The following is a 17,236-nucleotide window of genomic DNA, read 5'->3' on the forward strand; positions in this document are numbered from 1 at the left end:
CAGTTTTACCCTGGCTATGCTATCATAGGCGGCTTTAAAGTCGATGAACAGATGGTGCAACTGTTGTCCATATTCCAACAGTTTTTCCATCGCCTGCCGCAGAGAGAAAATCTGATCTGTTGCTGATTTGCCTGGAGTGAAGCCTCTTTGGTATGGGCCAATGATGTTCTGGGCGTATGGGGCTATCCGGCCTAGCAAGATAGTGGAGAATATCTTATAGATGGTACTCAGCAACGTGATACCTCTATAATTGCTGCACTGTGTGATATCTCCCTTTTTATGTATGAGACAGATTATGCCTCGTTGCCAATCGTCAGGCATTGATTCGCTGTCCCATACCTTGAGCACAAGTTGATGAACCACTTGGTGTAACTGGTCGCCTCCATATTTAACCAATTCGGCTGTAATTCCATCGGCTCCTGGCGACTTATGATTTTTTAGCCGATGAATTGCACGGACTGTTTCTCCTAAACTTGGTGGTGGCAGTATTTGTCCGTCGTCTTCAGTTGGCGGGACCTCCAACTCGCCGATGTTCTGGTTGTTCAGTAGCTCATCAAAGTACTCAACCCATCGCTCTAATATCCCCATTCTGTCGGAAATCAGATTTCCCTCTTTGTCTCGGCAGGATGAGCATCGAGGTGTATAAGGCTTCATCCTGCTGACTTGTTGGTAAAACTTCCGCGCCTGGTGCGGTTGCTCCCTGTACTTTTCTAGTTCACGGACTTGTTGGTTCTCCCAGGCTTCCTTTTTCCGTCTGTGAAGTCGCTTCTCCGCTCGACGGAGTTCGTGATAAGTTTCTGCGCGTGCCCGCGTTCTTTGAGAATGCAACATTACTCGGTATGCGGCATTCTTCCGTTCCGTTGCTAGCTTACATTCATCGTCAAACCAGCCGTTCCGACTCCTTTTGCGGCTGGGGCCAAGTATATTTGTGGCCGTATCCATGATAACGTTCTTCAGGTGGTTGTGAAGATCATTAGTTGATGCTTCATCTCCAGGTCCTCTATTGACTGCGGTTATTGCGGCATCCATTTCCCTCTTATAGGTGTCGCGGAGGGCTGTGTTGTGGATGGCTTCAGTGTTCACTCTCACCTGATTGTCAGAGGGGATTCTAGGTGGTATTGTTATTCGAGCTCGGAGCACCATGCCAACGAGATAGTGATCCGAGTCTATATTGGCCCCCCTATATGTTCTGACATTCATCAAGGCTGAGAGGTGGCGGCGTTCGATCAACACGTGGTCAATTTGGTTGAAAGTGGTCCCGTCTGGAGAGGCCCACGTATGTTTGTGGACCGCTTTCCGCGCAAACCAGGTACTTCCAACAACCATTTCGTGTGACCCTGCTAATTGAATAGTCCGCAGTCCGTTATCATTTGTTTTTTCGTGTAAGCTATGGGAGCCAACGTATCGCCTGAATACGGGCTCCTTCCCTACTTGGCTGTTAAAATCCCCAAGTATGATTTTGATATCATATCTGGGACAGGCTTCGAGGGTTCTTTCTACTGCCTCGTAGAAGGTATCCTTCTCCGACTCTGCAGTCTCCTCTGTAGGGGCGTGAACGTTTATGAGGCTTATATTTCTAAACTTGCCTCGCAAGCGCAGAGTGCATAGCCGTTCGCTTATACTTTCAAAGCCGATAACAGCAGGTTTCATTTTTTGGCTGACTAAGAAACCTACTCCGAGCACATGGTTTACTGGATGGCCGCTATAATATATGGTGTAGTGGCTCTTCTCCAGGAAACCGGTCCCTGTCCATCGCATCTCTTGCAACGCAGTTACATCAGCCCTGTATTGGGACAGGGTATCGGCTAGCTGCTTATCAGCTTCATCTCTGTACAGGGAGCGCACGTTCCATGAGAAAATGCGCAAATCGTTGTTCCTTTGTCGTTGCCGGGTCCGTCGTTTTAATATCCGTCCTATCCGAGGCTCCTGTTGTGGCTTCGTAACGGTTGTTTTCCGTGTAGGGTTGTCAGCCCTACCCAACCCCCAACCTGGAGGACCAGTTGGTACAATTTGTCCCGTTTTTAGGCGCGGGAGACTCGCCTTCATCCTTCTCCGTCTGCAGCTTTTCGTCAAGAAAGAGCTCCCAGCGGTCACCACGTGGAGGTGGAGATAGGGTTTGGTAGTAGAGCTGTTGGTGTTGGTTCAGCAGGCATTTCCCAGGTTTTATGCTCCATCGTGGGTACCAATCCACGTTTCGCCCCGGGACCTATACTACCCTTTGACCACTAGATAGAATATTGGCTACCGAAATCACCACGATTTTCATCAGTTTCTACTTCCCTGGTCAATTAATTGATGAATACCCTTTATCACGACCCACTCCATGCTGCACTTTGTGGAATTTGTCCCAGTAACGAAGTTCAAGCCTACCCTGCGCTTGCAGAGAACACTAGAGGTCTCAATTCCCTGCGGTTCCCGATTCTCTTCCTCATTTCCGTAACAAACTAGGTCATGTGACGTTCTTTCAGTACGTAGACAACAACTTGAAAAGCACCGGCGGAAGAAGCATTTTTAACGGGGGCCCAATAGTTACTACTATTTTCCAGCATACTTCCAAGATATATGCCGTCCGATTAGTAAGACAGCTCCGCCGCTGCCGAATGATAGGTGGGTCGTGACCGGAAAGCGAAGTTCTCCCACCCTACAAGTAGGAATGAATACAGCGTGCAAACAAAAAGATGCCATCAAGTGATGATACTGCACTTGTTATACTTATCCACAAGGCTACTCTTAAATCGACTGGAACTATAGTTGATTCGTTTGGTTCTAAGTTGGGTGTCTATTGAAAGTCAATTAAATCTTGATAGATTCTGTGCTAGTAAAACGTATCACCTATGACAAGCTTGTTGTAATTGCTCTGCCGCTTTGAAAATGATCAGTCGGACTAATTATTCTCTATCGCTTTAGAAGAATTATCTACAAAGCCTGAAACATCTGGTCAACAAGTAGGGGCCGAATGCTCATAAATCCTAAGCCAAAGGTAATCTCCGCCCATCTCTTCATCATATCGGGAAACGCTTTATCATACGGTATGCTTTCCAGGCCTATTAGATGAAAATGCTGAAACTTAAACCCATAACTGATTTCATTGTAGAATGTAGTATTATGTTTACATGGTGTGGATATTACATTCCTTATGATTTAAAATTTTTTTGAGTGGTAAAATTAACGGTTTAGTTACGTGCTAGTTAAAGTTTTGTGTTTGTCTGTCTGTCTCCTACTCACTAAAAGAGGGAAGGAGGTGGTCCTTCTTCTTCCATTCTCTCCATGGGACTGCTAAAAGCATTACATCGCGGGGCTGGGTCTGTTCTTAACTGCGGCTTATTATTGTTCTTCCCCTTTCTTGTTTTCTTCGCAGTTCTTCTTCCCTTAGCTGTTGATGAATCTTTCAGCTCAATTACAACTTAATTCCAAGCCTTCGTTGACTCCAACATAAACTCCACTATATTTTCAGGTGTTAAGCGCATGTCTGCGATCACCTCCAGCCTAGTTGGGTGCGCTGTAAACCTAGGGCACTCAAATACAACATGCTCGGCATTCTCAGCTACGTTACCACATCCTGGGCAGCATGGTGACTCGTCGTGTCCAAATCGATGTAGATAATCCCGACAGCCTCGATATCCATTTAAAAACTGCGTTAGCTCGTACCTCAGTTCCCCCTTGGCTCCTTTCAATCCGTCTTTCAATGTGTGGAATGATCGATGATGGATTCCCACCATGCTAATTGTCGTTGAAGTACGCTAGACTTCCCGATTGCATCCATTTTATCGTAGAGATATTGTGCGATAAGCACTGGATACCCGGAGTGTACTTAGTCGATACGCCATTCCTAGTTTTCCGCAGTTTGATTTGTTTTCCAGACCAATTGCCCAAACTGGAGCTGCGGAGAGTAGCACGGAACTCTAACTACCCTTGAAATAAGACAACGTCGACTTTGTCTTGGTCCACCAATGTTCGGTAGTATCCTCGAGATCGTTACAGCGATAGAAGACGCTTTAGTTGCTGTGCACTCAAAGTGTTTTTTAAAATTGAGCCTCTCGTCAATCATTACTCCCAAGTATTTAAGCCACTGCTGGGAGTAAATTGTTTTTTTACCAACTTCAATTTTCACGGTTGTGTCCTTCCTTCTTTTGCTGATTAGCACTAGTTCCGCTTTATGTTCAGCAAGTGATAGGCCGGACTTTTTCAACCACGAATTGATCTCCCAGGCCAGGCCAGTGATCATGTTGATTGCATCACCGGTTGATCTCTCCTTTCGAAACCCGAATTGCTTGTCGGATAGGCCTCTTCCTTTTCCGCAACAGCGAGTAGCCTATTGTATAATACTCGTTCAAATAGTTTAATCATCGTCTGCACTTCACAACAGTTCAAGGACGTTCAATTTTCAGTCAAACCGTACAATAGTTTCGTCCAGAATATTCTTGTGTATGCTTCCGTGTAGTGGCCATTGCCATTATTTTGATTGCCAAACAATTGAATTAGCTTAGATAAAGTTTACTCGCTCTTTTATTAAAACCATGCAACGGCCTGATGAGCAGTTGTTTATCTTAAGAAATTCAGCCCTGATATGACCTTTGCATTTTAAACGTTTTTGAGGTGCCTTTCGTGTAGTTCTTATGCTACTTTCACTTCCCCATGCAAAGCAGACTGACAATACAACCGTTTGTAGCTTGGTCCCTTGACTTCATCTCATGACACGTTTAAAAAAGGACTTGGTTTCCGCAGTGTATTTTTTTATGTACAATATTCTATTGAATTTTCTCTGTATATTGTACATTTGAATAAATAAATAAATAAGTCCTCGAATCATTTATTTAAAATAAATACTTCTTCTGTATTCCAGGACGTGACGAAGACACCAAAAGCCTATCAGGAAAATCCCGCAATAATCGTGGCGGGATATTCAGCAGTAAAATCCTGAAGAAACCAAAAAGTTTCCCTGATTTACACAGTGCCGCAAAGAAAGTATCACAATCATCATCTGCAGCTGCTCCAAGTAAACCAGTAATAACAGCACCGATTCCTTTGAATAACAACAGTCCAAAGGTTGCCAATAAAAACAACACAGATGCTGTATCAGCTCCTTTGGTTAACTCTATACCCAACTCTATCACTGGGTCACTTGTAGAGGAGCGACAACGGCCAGCTCGGAGAAGTATTGACAACCCTTCCAAGATATTTTCAAGGTAAGTGTCCAGAATTTTTATTTGTAAAGTCGCGTAAGGATTCTTTTCGGAAATTTCCGAAAAAATGGAGATGATTTTTGGTATTTCGGAACATACATCGGCAAGCTTTTCGTTTGAGCTGCAACTTGTTCGTCAATATGAAGGATCAAATTAAGGAGGCCTTAATGGGAGACATTGTTAAGGATCTTAATCGTCGTCTTTGAAGGTATTTTTTTTTCAGAAGAGTCTTAGCAAACTGTACTAAACTATGTAAACTTCATAGTTCTAAGAACGAGTAGAAATGGTGCTACCGAAGTTTTGTTGTCCAAGTCCTATATTATATATATTTAGTACCTAAGGAAGAGGCGAAGATGTAACTCAGAAAAAGAAAGTACTATTCAACTTAAGATTGTCTCGAACTTCGAAATTCTTTTCTGACATTTTCAATACCTCGCAGAAATAATTTGGGGTATAATCCCTCAATCTGGTACCGGCATCAATAATTTCACCGAAAGAGATTCCAGTGGGTAATAATTTTTGATTTCTAGTGAAATATTAGGAAATAACTGCTGTCGGCTTTGAAGACCAAACTAAACAAACTTCGAGTGATCAAAGCTTCCGCAGTTTACCGCAATCAGGCTATGCTGAGCTATTCTCTTCAGCTAGACCCAAATAGATTATCCCATGACCAAGTCACAAATCGTCTGTGACCCTTCTTTAAACCTTTCAAGACCATATTTTCTGCTAATTCGATGTTCTGAACGATTCAACTTTTTCCGTACCTGCATCTTTCACCGGCAACCTCCTCATTCGTGTTTTAGTTCAATTTAAAATGTCACGGGTATTGAGGAGGAATACATAAAGACATAAAAGAATCTGAAGAATTAGTTCAAGTCATCGTAATCATCTTCATCATCACGGCAGCCACTATTATCCTCATCATCGTCGTCATATGTGTGTGCCTCCGCTCACATGGCTGCAAACAGCATCACAACATGAAGTTCCCTCAAAACAACATGAGAAGACATCGTTGTAAGCCGGCGACCTAGTTTCGAGTAATTGTCTTCTTCCCATCATCGTCGTCGTCTTCAGGTACAACCTGCACCTACATTATTGCGGTTTGAAAGTCATAACACCAAGTTAACCCCGTAAAGATACAAACACACGGAACGGCATATGTAACGTGGGTAGTGTTTGCAGACATCTAGTTGCAAGGGCCTAAGTATCTTAACTTTCAGATGATTTGATGTCTTCAGTATTTTCCAGTCTGTGCATTCATTCCGTCATTTCTTCGTGCTCTCTAATGACACACTATCCGCATCTTTGATTGCTTTTGCTCACGGATCAGTATCTGCAGACGAATCGCGACAGGGTATAATTTTCGATGACTTCCAGGTTCTTCTTGTATCTGTGCTGTTACGAACACTTAGTAAAGAAATAGTGTGTCGCTCGTAATTATCGCACTCCCTGCTGTATCTTATTAACCTATAAAAAGTTGAAAGGCTGCAAAAAAGTACAAGGGATCCGGCATCCCATGAGATGTGAGAGCATATGTAGGTTAGCAACGATTTCGTTAGCGTTTGTTTGAAACGTTCTTTGGCAGTGGGAAATTTTCCGCCCCCCAAGGATTCTAGTTAGAGAGCTCTTTTTCGATGTGTAGTCTTCTACATATCAACACACTGCATGGACCAACATGGACTTTGTCCGCTTCTCATGCCTTTTTTCCAGATGTCGAGGCATTTGGCCAGGTACCGTGTTTCTGACAGAGAGCAAAAAGTCAACTGCATTTTCGGTTGAAGTTTTTTAAATTCGTCATCCAAAACAGGATGAAGTTGTCAGTCGCACGATGCCAGTGATATCTACGGACACTGCTTGCAGGTTTTGTGCTCCGCCGCCCGAACGGCGGAACTACAGCGCATGTGGGATTCACACCCACTAAAAACCACCCCCGGTCTCTCCAGTCCCAGCCCCGCGGGACCACCAGTGAGGTATTACTTCGCGGGGTAGGTTTGCTCTTTGGCACTCATCCTTCTCCTATTTGCAGCTTTCCTCCTTCTTTGTTTCTTCAGCAACTCCTCCTGCATTTGGATGATTGCGGAGCCAACCGCAAGCCACTTCTCCTCGGACTCCAACATCTCAGTAACCAACCTCTCCGGAGTCCCGCTCCTGCCCAACACCTGGTTTAAGCTCCTTCCCTCCATTGCAAATCGTGGGCAGTGAAACATCACATGCTCTGGATCCTCCGGTATGCCATCGCATCTGGGACAGTTCGGAGAATCATCCAACCCAAAGCGGTGCAGATACTGCCTGTAGCAACCACCGTGCCCCGTGAGGAACTGGGTAATGTGGTAGTTGGTCTCCCCATGTTTTCGCTCAAGCTACACCCTAATGTTGGGAATGAGCCTGTGTGTGTGCGACCCGTCCCATCTGCGTTGTCAGAGATCAAGCGACTCTGACCTTGCCGCATTTCTACGCTGTGCATGCCCCTCCATATGTCTTGCATTGTACAGGACACTCATTTCTTTGGCCAGAATGTCAACCGGGATCATGCCTGCCACCACCAATACTGCCGCATCTGATGTGGTTCTAAAAGCACTGCAAACCCTCAAAGCCGAGTTCATCTGCTTCCGTCTGTGAGAGTTTGCAAGCGCCTCTGCCCACACAGGCGACGAGTAGAGCAGGATGGAGCGCACCACTCCGGCTAGCACCAACCTCCGGCAATGTTTCGGCCCACCAATATTTGGCAACATTTTTGCAAGTGCCGTGGTGGCACTGGCTGCCTTTTGGCATGCATACTCTAGGTGTTCCCTAAAACTCAATTTGGTGTCAATTATTACCCCCAGGTATTTGATAGCCGGCTTTGATACGACCGTATGTCCACCGACCTCCACTTTTACAGTGTTATTTTTCCTGCGTTTCGTTATTAAGACTGCTTCCGTTTTCGCGTCCGCCAAGGTCAGCCCGGCCTTTTCTACCGCTCTCACTGTTTCCGTTGCGCAAACCTCCACATCTTCTGGGTGTTTTGCTGCAACAACCACAGCTAGGTCATCAGCAAAGCCGACAATCGTAGTCCCCTCTGGGACGGGAAGAGCAAGCACCCGATTATACATGATATTCCACAACAGGGGACCAAGTACCGATCCCTGTGGTACCCCGGCTATGACAATGTACTCTTTGGGACCCTCATCCGTCCCGTACCAGAGAGTCCTCTCTGAGAGGTAGTTTTCCACCAAATTCGCTAAGTATCCGGGGACACCTATGTCAGCCAACGCCCGTTTAATTCTATTCCAGTTGGCCGAGTTGAATGCGTTTTTGACATCCAACGCCACCACGGCACAGCAGCCGCCAGAAATCAGTGCACCTTTTGCCAGGTTTACCACCATGCCAATTGCGTCCACCGTAGAGTGGGCGTGTCGGAAACCAAACTGGCGTTCCGACAAACCATTGCTGGCTTCCACGATGGGCAGGAGTCTGTTGTAGATGACTCTCTCCATCATCTTCCCCATTGTATCCAACAGGCAGATAGGACGATAAGACGCTGGGTTTCCAGGTGGCTTGCCAGGCTTCGGAAGCAACATCAACTTTTGCTTTTTCCACTGGGCAGGGAATATTTCTTCTTTTAGGCACGCCTCGAAGGTGTTGGCGAAAAGTTCGGGCCTAGTCTTCACTGCCAGTTTCAAAGCTCGGTTGGGGATGCCATCCAAACCTGGGGCCTTGTTGTCACCGAACCTACCACATATTTCCCGCAGCTCCTCCACAGTTACAGGCGGTATTATGCCGTCATTTAGCTGGACAAAAATTTGCCTTTGCCTTCCCCTTAGGTCGAGGCATCTGGGAGAACACTTAATACCAAATGCAAAGTTGAAAGATCTGGAAGTAGGGAATATACTAAAGTGCCTGACAGTTATAGGCCTGCTCGAGATACTATGATCAATACGTACACTATAATCAGCAAAGGGGGCACAATAGTTCCTTAAGGATGCGGTGCAACTTTCCCTTAACAGAATGATAGTAAGACAATACCTCCTTATCTTCCCTGATTCCGGTTTTCCTGGTGTCCATTACCTGGCGCTTTTTTACTCCTTCGACGGTGCGTATTACACGGAATTTAGCGGCATGACTGTGCAGACTATCATGATTTTGTACGTTCACGCTCGGAATCTTTTTCGCTTTATCACAGATAATAAGCTCACGCTCCTTGGAAGTCTAGGAACGGTATCTCCCCTTCCTTTTTGATCTCGATGGTGAACCCGATATTCCTGTGTGCCCGGTTGAGTTTCTCGAGGATTGTCCCTGCTTGTTCCCGTTTGATGATTGCTAATATTTCGTCCACGTGTCTGATCCAGACTCCCGGGAGTGCCCCAGCCTCCTCGAGTTCGTTCTCCAGCTTCTCCATAAATACCCCGCATAGCAGCGGTGAGAGGAGGCTGTCCATTGCTGCCACGGAGGTTGTTTTATAAAATGTATTCCTGAATGTAAACTAGGATTCACTCATGTATGTGAAGGCCAGTTTCTTATACAGTTCAGCTTTCTTCCTCCATTCGGAAGAATACTAGTCGAAGGATACTAGTATTTCATCACTTTGTATTCCCTCGGCCTCGTTGAGTTTGGCAATGACTTCTCTGCCGTTTCCCACTGCCCGTTTTCCTATTTTAAGACCTAACCTTTTGACTTCTTCCGAGAGCCACTTCCCAATATTTTGGGCCGGTAAATTCATTCCTGCTATTATCTCTCTGAGCTCGTTGCCTTCTTTATGTATTTTGGGGAGGCATTTGATTTTAGGCAGAGATGGGTTAGGCATTCTCAGTTCAGACGATATCTACTTAAGACTCGGTTACAATCAGTTAAGGACAAGAAAGAGTGTACTGAAAAAAGTGGCATTTATAAGATTTCTTGCCCAGACTGTGACAAGATTTATGTAGGGCAAACAAAACGGGTAGTCCACACCAGGGTGTTAGAACACATAAAGAAGGCCAAATCCGCTAAAAACGTGAATAACCTACACATAAAGTCCGCGGTTGCCAGGCATATAATAGAGCAGGGACGCCTTTTGTCGTTGGACAACGCCAATATTTTGAAGGAAGTGAACGTCGTTATGTTATGGAAAAGTTGGGGCAGTGCTGCTCGGCTTCATCAGACCTTAGATAAACACACCTTGGAAAGGTAATCTTCGATGAAGAATCTGCGCACTTTTCGCCTCAGGAAGAGGTTCTCAGATTCGTAAGAGGCGAACGCGGTAAGGTCTCGCGGTCTATTTTGTTAGTAAATGGCTATCTGATCCATAATGCTTGGCTCCGTTTTAGGCTGAGGGTTGAGCTGCGATCGTTGGGGATAATTATCTTTCGGTTGAGCCTGATCGAGTTTACATTAGAGATATGTTATATGTTAATAGTTTTAGATAGTTCTAATTTTAATTCATCAATGCTGGCTCCCGCAGAAGTCAGATAATACTCGATCAGAAATTTAATCTAGTAGGGCGGATCAAGATTGCAGCTTTGAAGGTCTTCCAAAGTCCTTTTGTGGTATTATTATTTGCATGACTTCTTTATCACGAGGGTGATTTTTTGAAAATTTGGAATCCTGTTGTGCTTTTGCCCCAAATAAGTGTCCGTAATTGAATTTGAAAATCCGGATAGCTCAGTGGTTAGAGCACTGGGTTGTCATACGGAAGGCCGCGGTTCAAATCTCGCTGGTGGCAGTGGGATTTGTATCGTGACTTGACGTCGGATACCAGTCGACTCAGCTGTGAATGAGTACCTGAGTCAAATCAGGGTAATAATCTCGGGCGAGCGCAATGCTGACCACATTGCCTCCTACAGTGTTCTGTAGTGTACCGTTACGGTCTTGAATGAAGTGCTCTAACACACTTCAAGGCCCTGATCCAATATGGATTGTTGCGCCAACGATTATTTTTATTATAATTGAATTTGCCCTAATGGCTGCCTTGCTTTCTTATCTTCGGCCTTTTTATGGAGGATGCTGTTGGGGATCCTCAGTTGCGCTGTGGAGTTCGAGGAAAGTTGGGGGAGCTGGAATCAGGAAACCAGGACTTCTTTTGGATTAATGCTTCGAAAAAGGGCAGGCTTCAGCGTTTGGCGGTCATTTTAAATCACGTACGAATCTGTCTAAGGTTTTGATAAGGGAAGCTTGCTTCAATATCACTATTATTTCCTGTCCAATGTTCGATCATTCAAATTTTCGTTGACCATAGTGTTTTTAACAATATTTATAACTGGTCCTTGGTAAGATTCAGGAACTTGCGGTGTTAACCAATGCCTTACTTTGTGATTTAAAGGGTTTCTAAGTCTCTTTTACCTGCATAACGGAAAATCACACGTTTGGATATCTTCGTTTAATTTAAAGATTTGCAATTTTCAAGCTGTGCCAGCTTGCTCTAGGATTTTACTGCGGATACTGAATAAAATTCTACAATTTTTCATCATCATCAACGGCGCAACAACCCGTTTGCGGTCTAGGTCTGCCTTAATAGAGAACTCCAGACATCCCGGTTTTGCGCCAAGGTCCACCAATTCTTTAGCGCTAAAAGCTGTCTGGCGTCCTGAACTACGCCATTGCTCCATCTCAGGCAGGGTTTGCCTCGTCTTTTTTTTCTACCATAGATATTGCCCTTATACGCTTTCCGGGCTAGATCATCCTCATCCATACGGATTAGGTGATCCGCCCACCGCAACTTGTTTAGCCGGATTTTTTTCACAATCTGACGGTCATGATATCGCTCATAGATTTCGTCGTTATGTAGGCTACGGAATCGTCCATCGTCATGTAGGGGGCCAAAAATTCTTCGGAGGATTCTTCTGACAAGATCGTAGTCTTGTACAGTAAGAGCTTTGACTTTATGGTGAGGCATTTCGATCGAAACAGTTTTTATAAGCTGAAATAGGCTCTCTTGGCTCCCAACAACCGTGCGCGGATTTTATCACCGTAGTTGTTATTGCTTGTGATTTTCGACTCTAGATAGGAGAAATTATCAAAGGTCTCAAACTTGTAGTCTCCTATATTTATTCTTTTTGTTTAACCAGTGCGATTTGATGTTGTTCGTTCTTTGGTTTTTGGGGCTGACGTTGCCACCATATATTTCATCTTGCCTTCATTGGGCAGCCTAAGATCTCGCTCCGTCTGCTCAATCTGGATGAAGGCAGTTTGTAGGTCTCAGATCGTTCTTCTCATGTCAATAGCGTTAGCGTAGGTCAGTAGTTGGGTGGACTTGAATAGGATGGTGCCTCTTGCATTAACATCTGCATCACGAATTACTTTCTCGAGGGCCAGGTTTAAGAGGGCGCATGATAGGGGATCCCCTTGTCTTAGACCATGGTTGATGTTGAATGGTCTTGAGAGTGATCCTACTGCTTTTTTCTGACCTCGCACATTGGTCAGGGTCAGTCTTATCGATTTCGTCGGGATATCGAATTCTCTCATGGCCATGTACACTTTTACTGTGGCTATGCTGTCGTAGGCGGCTTTAAAGTCGATGAAAAAACGGTGCAACTGATGGTTTAATGATGTTGTGTGCGTATGGGGCTATCCATCCTAGCAAGACAGCGGAGAATAACTTATAGATGGTACTCAGCAACGTGATACCTCTATAATTTCTACACTGCGTCATATTTCCCTTTTTATGTATGGGACAAATAATGTTTAGAATGGCCTACAGTCGATAAGTCACAAAGCCTTCAGGCAATATTCATTCACTCGATCTGTGGCTTTCCAACATATCGCGCGAGTTGATTGAGACGGCTCCTGATCCCTAAGCTCAAGACCGACTAGCAGCTGTTGATTTTTTGTGTCTTCCGATATAGCGAATGCGCTCAAGATTCGTGCCGTAAACGCTTCGTCAGGCATTGATTCGCTGTTCCATACTTTCATCATCAGTTGAGTAATTGGTGGTTTCCATATTTAACCAATCGGCTCCTGGTGATTTATGGTTGTTAAACCGGTGGATTCTCTAGATTGTTTCTTCTATGCTTGGTGGTGGCAGTGTTTGTCCGTCGTCTTCAGTTGGTGGGACTCCAACTCGCCGATATTTTGGTTGTTGAGCAGTTCATCAAAATACTCAACCCATCGCTCCAATATGACCATTTTGTCGAAAATCAGATTTCCCTCTTTGTCGCGAAAGGAGGAGCATCGAGGTTTATTGGGCTTCATCCTGCTGACTTGTTGGTAAAACTTGCGTGCCTGGCCTGTCGCTTCTCCCAGGCTTCTTTTTTCCGTCTGTGAAGTCGCTTCTCCGCTCGACGGAGTTCATGATAAGTCTCTGCCCGTGCCCGCGTTCTTTGAGGATACAATCTTACTCAGTATGCAGCATTGTTCCGTACCGTTGCTAACTTAGATTCCTGGTCGAACCAGCCGTTCTCACTTTTCTTGTTTCTGGGGCCAAGTATGTTTGTGGCCGTATCAATGATAACGTTCTTCAGGTGATTGTGAAGATCATTTGTTGACGCTTCATCTCCAGGACATCTGTTAGCTGCGGTTATTCACTGTGACCTAATTGTCAGAGGGGATTGTAGGTGGTGTTGTAATTCGAGCTCGAAGCCCGGCTGCCAACGAGATAGTGATCCGAATCTATCTTGGGTCCCCTATATGTTCTTATATTCAGTCTGAGAGGTGGCGGCGTTTGATCAGCACGTGGTCAATGTGGTTGAAAACGGTCCTGTCTGGAGAGGTCCACGTATGTTTGTGGACCGCTTTCCGCCCAAATCTGGTACTTCCAACATTTCATGTGACACTGCTAATTGAATAATCCGTAGTCCGTTATCATTTGTATTTTGATGTAAGCTATGGGAGCCAACGTATCGCCTGAATACGGGCTCCGCCCCAACTTGGCTGTTGAAGTTTGCAAGTATGGTTTTGATATCATACTTGGGACAGGCTTCGAGAGTTCGCTTAACTGCCTCATAGAAGATATCCTTCTTCGACTCTACAGTTTCCTCTATTTTCAAAACGGATAACAGCAGGTTTCATTTTGCGGCTGACTAAGAAACCTACTCCGAGCACATGGTTTACTGGATGGCCGCTATAATATATGGCGTAGTGGTTCTTCCACTTATCTCTTCCAACGCTGTTACATCAGCCTTATATTGGGACAGGGCATCGGCTAGCTGCTTGGCAGTTCCATCTCTGTACATGGAGCGCACGGTCCATGAGAAAATGCGCAAATTGTTATTCCGTTGTCGTTGCCGGGTTCGTCGTTTTAAAATCCATCCTGTCCGAGGCTCCTTCCGTGGCTTCGTAGTTTCGGTTTTCCGTGTAGGCTTGTCAGCCCTACCCAACCCGCAACCTGGAGGACCAGTTGGTACAATTTGTCCCGTTTTTTGGCGCGGGAGCCTCGCCTTCATCCTTCTCTGTCTGCAGTTTTTCATTAAGAAAGAACTCCCAGCGATCACCACGTGGAAGTGGAGATAAGGTTTGGTAGTAGAGCTGTGGGTGTTGGTTCAGCAGGCGTTTCTCAGGTGGGTACCAATCTACGTTTCGCGTTACTACCCTTTGACCGCCTTTACAATTTTTGGTGGATCAATTTAGATAGTTGTAGATAATGAGCATCCTGGCGACGCTCTACATTAGCGATGTAATGTAAAAAAAAGAATTTTTCACATCAGATATATAGTAATTCCATTTCATGGAGATTGGAATCTTTTCGTCAATTAATGGGTTGTTCGATGTGGTAATTTATATTTGGAAGAACCGTAAATATTTAAAAAAAATCCTTTTCTTTTGGCTGATTTTAATAATGGAAAATAGATCATTTTGATTGGCATTTTACAATAAGTTTAACATAATTTCAATATTATTGTTGATAGTAAAAGAGGTGAATTTATTGAGGGTGGACATTCAAAGTATCAATATGGACCGCCTTTTAGTTTCTGAACTGCATGTGGACTCACAGTATTACTTAGAGAGTGGTTTCCGCGAATATTTTGCTTCTATGTAGTTTTTGGTAATTAGCTAGAAGTTTGGGTCAGATCCCTTTTGATCCGAGAATTTACTCATTCAGTGTTTTAGGAACTTAGTTAATCTAAACAGGTGATGCACATCTTTTTTCCAACCTTTGCTATATGAGCCTGGTTGGTAATATTAGCTTATCAGAATTGAATGCTTGGAACATCATATAGTCATTTTACTGTGAATTGTAGTTTAGTTTCTCAAAATGTTTGCAACTCACACCATTTTCGAAGATACCAAACTACTCGGCCTCATTTTATCTACCGATGCCATTTATTTCACTCTCCCCGCTCAGCAGTAATAAAGTAACAAATTCCAATTCAAAATTCCCATATGGTCTAGTGGCGACGATATCAACATTACGTTTCGTTAAGATATTTTCACTGCTGGCAGTGATGGTGGCGCGACATTGGAGAATGTAAACACAAACATAACCTTGATGCCGGTGTTTTTGTTGCATATTCATTTGTAGACGCTCACGAGCTCATTAGAGGTAATTTTGATCCCTCTAATGGTGGTGACTGCTTCCAACACTTTATCCTGCACTTCGAAGGATTTTTTCGTGAATTAATCTGATGACAGTTGGACACCAAACAATTCAAACCAACTGCACAGCTGTCAAGTCGGCGTCATATGACTGCTGTGCAGTCGCTCTGAATGCCGGTATCAATACAGAGCCACATTCAGGGGAAAATGAACGAAACTGAAAACGAGTTTCGTTCCAATTCATGCTAGTTCGTTTCAATTTCATTGAAGATTGTACTTGGTGAGTTTAACGGACCATTTTAGATATTTCCCAATGTGGTCGTACTACCACCAGTTGAGTTTGTAGTTTCGCCCGGTGTAGAAGGTCGGGTCAGTGTGTTTCTTGTTGTTATACTTCGTATAATTGCGCGACCGCTTGTATGTTTTTTTCTCTTGTTTGGTTCTTTCCGGATTAACTTGACACGATTGCGTCTCTCTCTCAACAAATTCATCTTGGAAATGTCAAAGTGATTTTTTTTTGAGGATTTCCAGTTGGTGCAGTGGCAGTTTTAGGATAGTTTCGGCCTCTTTTCTTGGTTTTGTATGGACTTTTCGGGAGTTATTTGTTTGGAAGTGTTAATTGCGGTTTCCAACGTCTCTCGAGAGCATATAAAATTATTGAGTTTATGTGAAAATTGTCGCTAAAAAGCCAGTGAAAAAATTTCTAGTGCTGAGTGCTACAAAAGATATATCTGAAAGATACATACCAAGTGCCTTAGTGTGTTCAGCAACCCGCAGCGGCGGGAGATCGGGAAATAGTGGTGGAAAATATTGAATTACCTTTAGTTATAATACATAAATTCCGCGTGTGTTGATTTTCCTTATCTCCGAGGTTTATTTCTGCTTTCCTCCTCTTAATGCTGTCTCATCTTACGCGAACAGCGAAATCCGCGGAATACAGCAACAGCAACAGAAATCGTGGTTCTGAGATAAAAACAACCCCAGAAAACGATAAAAGTCTACGGATGTTTACTAGATAACACCTTCACGTATTTTTTATGTTTTGTTGAACAAAATTTCAATATTAATGCGGCACTGGAGGCTGTACCAAATTTAAGGCCTTGGTACCTAGTGATCTTCCCTGCGCCCGTACCAAGTGAACTTACTGAGCAACCAGTGCATCCCTGGATTACCTACGTTTCAGTGCGAAAGCTGTCGGTGTAGTGGTTTGTTTGTTATGTTCTTGAAATTTATTTGAACAATTTTTATAAGGTAGATTAAATTTTCTGCTTCGTCAATGAAAGATAAATATGGACTGTAGATAAAACGTGTATCTAATGCAGGCATACTTATCTATACTTGGTTAGTTTGAAGCTAACAGACATCCTTGGTTGTGTGTTGCTGGCGTCCATTGAAAATATATAGTTCTTTGGATTTTATCAGCAACATTATCGCGATCTTTGGATTCAACTAATTTTTATTAAAAAAATGTTTTTATAAAGCATTTGGCCTCGATATTTATAGGAAAGAGTTTTAATTGTTTTCTTTGAAGATATCATATTTTATTGTTAGTGTTCATAGTTAGATAAAAGCTGGTACTGATTGTGGGGGCTATTTTGGGAAATGATCAGATGGAAAACTTAAATGAA

At 43.9% G+C, this 17,236-nt stretch overlaps 1 protein-coding gene across 7 annotated transcripts in view; it reads left to right on the plus strand.

Annotated features, from left to right (window-relative positions):
• Positions 1-17,236, plus strand: part of LOC119655183 (cytospin-A-like) — a 498,871-nt gene that overhangs the window by 285,742 nt on the left and 195,893 nt on the right. For 5 of the 7 annotated variants that reach the window (XM_038060941.1, XM_038060940.1, XM_038060942.1 and 2 more), the window contains one exon: positions 4,844-5,186. In XM_038060941.1, the coding sequence (XP_037916869.1) occupies positions 4,844-5,186 (343 nt within the window). Of the gene's footprint in view, positions 1-4,843; positions 5,187-15,922; positions 16,860-17,236 lie in introns of those variants that run through there. The other 2 variants (XM_038060944.1, XM_038060945.1) reach the window with 2 other exon arrangements.

The sequence above is a fragment of the Hermetia illucens genome, chromosome 4 (assembly GCF_905115235.1).
Source record: "Hermetia illucens chromosome 4, iHerIll2.2.curated.20191125, whole genome shotgun sequence".
Classification (NCBI taxonomy): domain Eukaryota; kingdom Metazoa; phylum Arthropoda; class Insecta; order Diptera; family Stratiomyidae; genus Hermetia; species Hermetia illucens.